The sequence below is a fragment of the Dipteris shenzhenensis genome, chromosome 5, assembly GCF_047967505.1.
Source record: "Dipteris shenzhenensis isolate YYH24624 ecotype China chromosome 5, Dip_SZ_1.0, whole genome shotgun sequence".
NCBI lineage: Eukaryota > Viridiplantae > Streptophyta > Polypodiopsida > Gleicheniales > Dipteridaceae > Dipteris > Dipteris shenzhenensis.
Window position 1 is genome coordinate 3,635,733 of NC_141600.1, and position 4,275 is coordinate 3,640,007.

The 4,275-nt window shown below is 44.1% G+C and overlaps 1 protein-coding gene across 1 annotated transcript; it reads left to right on the forward strand.

The window, feature by feature from the left end:
• Positions 1 to 1,438: 1,438 nt before the first annotated feature.
• On the forward strand, positions 1,439 to 3,699 carry LOC147901514 (putative inactive receptor kinase At5g58300). Its single transcript, XM_087375159.1, has 2 exons — positions 1,439 to 2,903; positions 3,017 to 3,699. Exons 1-2 carry the CDS (start codon positions 1,439 to 1,441, stop codon positions 3,697 to 3,699), a joined length of 2,148 nt encoding a protein of 715 aa, XP_087231285.1.
• The last annotated feature ends 576 nt before the right edge of the window (positions 3,700 to 4,275 follow it).

Consider the following 4,275-nt stretch of genomic DNA (forward strand, 5'->3'; position numbering starts at 1 on the left):
ATACATTTACAAATTAAAGGAAGAAAAGTAAAACCAATTAAGTCTTAAGAATCATCATGAGGCTAGAGCCATACACTCGACCCTCCTTTGCCTTTAGCTAATTAATTATTTTTTCATTTTTTTCAAGTTGGGGAGATGTATACACTTAGCAACACGAATATTGAACAACTTAATGTTCAAATAGATGAACCTTGAAATTTTTATCATTCTTATAAATGTTGAAAGTTAATAGTCTTTTTTTAGTGCTTAACTATTTAGATCTAGTGTAATTTTCCAATCCTATGTTTGATATAGTGGAAAAAAATTTTAAAATAAAAGAAAATCAATAAATAAATAAATAAATATTTATTTATTACATGAAAAATTGGTAAATTTTCATGGAATTTATTTATAATTTTAATGGTATTAATGGCTAAACTTAGCTATTTTGAAAGATTGAGTTTCAAATCTTGGAGAATGTATTAAGCTTTTATTTTTATAGTTGTAGGTAAACTTTCTCAAGCCTTATAAATCATCCCTCCTTGCTTCAATCTTTCAAGAAGGGAACAAACATTCCTTAACGCAACCATGGGCCGGTTGAGGCGCGAGTGGTTGACTAGCCACATTTGCAGCTGGCCTCGTGTTCTAAGGGCAAGGGCCTAAGCATGGTTGTCTTGCAATGATTTTTCTCTAGTAAGGATATAGTCTGAGACTACTTTCTGTAAAATTCGAGTGTTGGAAACCACTCGATTGTGGAAGAGAGTCCTTGCCACTAAAATAAAAGACTCCATAATCCGGCTGTGACCTCTTGAAAGCAAGAATTATCCTGCATACATGGAAAACCATTGTATTTAGACATCAAACTCATGACGCCAAGTTCAACCTGCACTAGTTGATATTTTAGAGTACTGACATATTAGACTACTTTGCTTGATCACGAGCGGCCAGGTATTTCTCAAATCTCTCGCGGAAGACAAAACGTGAGTTCAACTATCGAAGGATTGCGAGACAGTGAGAGAGAGAAAGAGAGAGAGAGTGTGTGTGGCGAGGTAGTGGCCGGCACGTTGCAGTAATTAAGCAGACGTGCCTGCTCGTTTCGTCTCCCATGAGCCGTAGGCCAGCTAGGACGCTGCTGCTCAACGAGGACCCGAGAGAAAAACCGAGCACACATGATACACCATTACCCGGTACATATTTTGCCAGAGAAACGAAGAGTCTTAAGAAAGTAGTACGTACGCGGTGTTCTTAATTCCGTTGAAATTTGCAATATCCTATAAACAAAGTACGCACAACAGCGCTTCCTTGACTCTCCTTGAGATCCTTCCGAGCTGTCCTAGCTGCACGAACCCTACCACATCTCAAATTAACCAGCTCATGAGGCCCGGGGCTGATCTGGCTGCTTTCTCTGAATTTGCAACTGCATGATGGAACCGAGGCCTTGTCGTTGATTCGCACTGCGATGGCTCCAAGGTGTGCCCCTGGCCGCCAAAGCAAATACAGCATGCCCATCAACGAAAACTTTGGCTTTCCGCTGGCGTATGCCCCTTTGCAAGTCGGTCTGCTTCTCCACAGCTGCCAGCATCAGGGCGAGAGATACTTCCTTTGCATAGGCGGGAGAGGTACGCCTTCAGGTTATATCTACTTAGCAGCATTTTATATATTCTCTCTGGGTATAGCTGCAGGCATCGCTGCGGGAAGCAAAGCTGATGCGCTTGCTCTAAAGCAATTTATAGTCTCCGCCGATTTGCATAGGAACGTTCAATACAACTGGACCAGTGATGATCCATGTTTGGGACCAATGTGGATGGGGGTGGACTGTTCCACCGATGGTAACGTGACATCTTTAGTTCTCAACTCCCTAAATCTCACGGGAACCATTCCGCAGAAAACATTGGGCCAACTGCGTCAGTTGAAGATCCTCAGCCTGGCGGAAAATGGAATGACCGGCAGCATCCCTGTGGATTTCATAAACCTCGCCCAATTGAAGCAGGTCTACTTGAATGGAAACCAACTTTCTGGTTCAATACCCAGCCCTCTTTCCGGCCGAATCAGAAGATTGTTCTTGTCGGATAACCTGTTGTCTGGCAGCGTTCCCTCCTCTTTCGTCAATCTTTCTCACCTTCTAAGCTTGCACCTCGAGAACAACCAACTTAATGGCACCGTTCCCGCGTTCAAGCAGGTGAACTTGACCTCTTTCAACATTTCCAACAACATGTTCAGCGGCTTAATTCCAGTGACGGCAGCCATGAAAAGATTCAATAGCACTTCCTTCTCTGGAAACCCTCTCCTGTGTGGAGATCCATTACCACCTTGTCGTCCAGCCCCAACGGCCAAGAATGGAAGTGGGATCAACCAAACTGAACCGGATCAGATGGAAGCCAAGAAGGGTCGCGAATGGCATCCATCGACAGGTTCAATTATTGGAATCGTTGTGGGAGACATCGCTTTCTTGCTTGCCCTCAGTTTCTTAGGCATTTTCTGTAAGAGAGCACTCTTGGGCAAAAAAAGTCTGAGCAGGACTCCCTCGAAAGTAATGCACAAGCAAGAGGAGTACAGGCTAGCGACGCAGTCAAGCCCCTTGCAATCGAACGAAGAGGAGAAAAAGCAGCTTGTGTTTTTTGAATTCAGGTACACGTTTGGGCTGGAAGATCTTCTACGAGCATCGGCGGAATACGTGGGCAAGGGGGTGGTGGCGACGGTGTATAAAGCAGTTTTGAAAGAAGGAGTTGTAGCCGCAGTCAAAAGGCTGCATAGGGACGTTCTACGGTTGGAAAGGGGAGGGTTCGAGAGAGAGATGGAGATGGTGGGAAATGTGAGGCATTCCAATATAGTTCCATTGTGGGCATATTACGAGGGCAAAGACGAGAAGCTGCTAGTATACGAGTACCAGCCAAATGGGACACTCTTCTCGTTGCTTCATGACGGTGAGTGAGTATCAGTGGCTCAATTTTTGGACCTTTTGAAGAAGTAGTAGTAGTGTCGATGAATTAATGAAGCCTCTCTCGCGTGATCCTCAATCGTTTGTCGAATTAAGCAGGTTGTAAATGGGGGAACGAAACGGCTGTTCGACACCGAGAATCACTGTCTTGGAACGCTCGTCTACGAATTCTTCGTGGCGTCGCAAGCGCACTCGCATACTTGCATCATGCTTCCGAATCGCCTAAAGTACCCCATGGAAACATCAAGTCTTCCAAGATTCTAATCAACCAGCACTTCGACGCATGCCTTGCTGACTTCGGCCTACACGCTCTCGTAACCGTTTCCATTGCAGAGACTCAGATGGGCAACTACAAAGCTCCTGAGTACGATGCCACAAGGGCGATAACACAAAAAACGGACGTCTACAGTTTTGGGGTGGTGTTGCTGGAGCTTCTGACCGGCAAAACAGCAGAGGATCCCAGGAACATCCAGCGGCATAATTCTCAAGGAGGGGGACTGAGTGGGGAAGTGCTTCCTCTGCCGGAGTGGGTAAATTCTGTGGTTCGGGAAGAATGGACGGGGGAGGTGTTCGACACAGCTTTGATAGCAAGCAAAGCCAGTGAGGAGGCGTTGGTGACGCTTCTGCGGATCGGTTTGGCATGCGTTTCCAGGTCTCCTGAGCAGCGTCCCCTGATGACGCAGGTGTTGCGGATGATCCAAGACATCAAGGGCGACGATGATATTCACTACGCCAGTGCACGTTTCTCTTCCATGGGTGGATCTTCCGACTTCAGCCTGTAGCTACGTAGCGAGCCTACCATTCATGATTTCCCAATCTTCTCTTCTTCAACAAGCTCTTGTATAATTGGTTCCCATTGGCGTTCTTCCTTGTTACTGGATCCACAATCTCTTCATGTATCACCTAATTCCTCCATTAGTTTGCTCTTGTCTTCAAATCATCACAAACCTATTTGAATTTAGCACATAGCAACATGAATTGTGCACACAACACTTTGTATTTGGTACATAGTAGTTTGCACTTAACACATAACCACACACTTGTGTGGGAGGTGCGTTGCAAAATAAATTTGAATGCACTTTACAAAGATTGTGATTTAAAAAAAGTAAAATTAACTTTAGATATTAGAGATGAGATAAGTTGTTATTGCATTATATAATTAGATTGCAATTTATATTTTTTAAATAGCAATTTGTATTCAGCATATGACCACATGTTTTGTTTTTATTTAGCACATAGCAATTTGAATTTGGTTAATAGCACTTTGCATTTCGTACATTGCACTTTGCATTCTGCACATGTAATTTCCATTTAGAACACAACCACACATTTGCATGGGGAGAGAGTTGGCACACTTC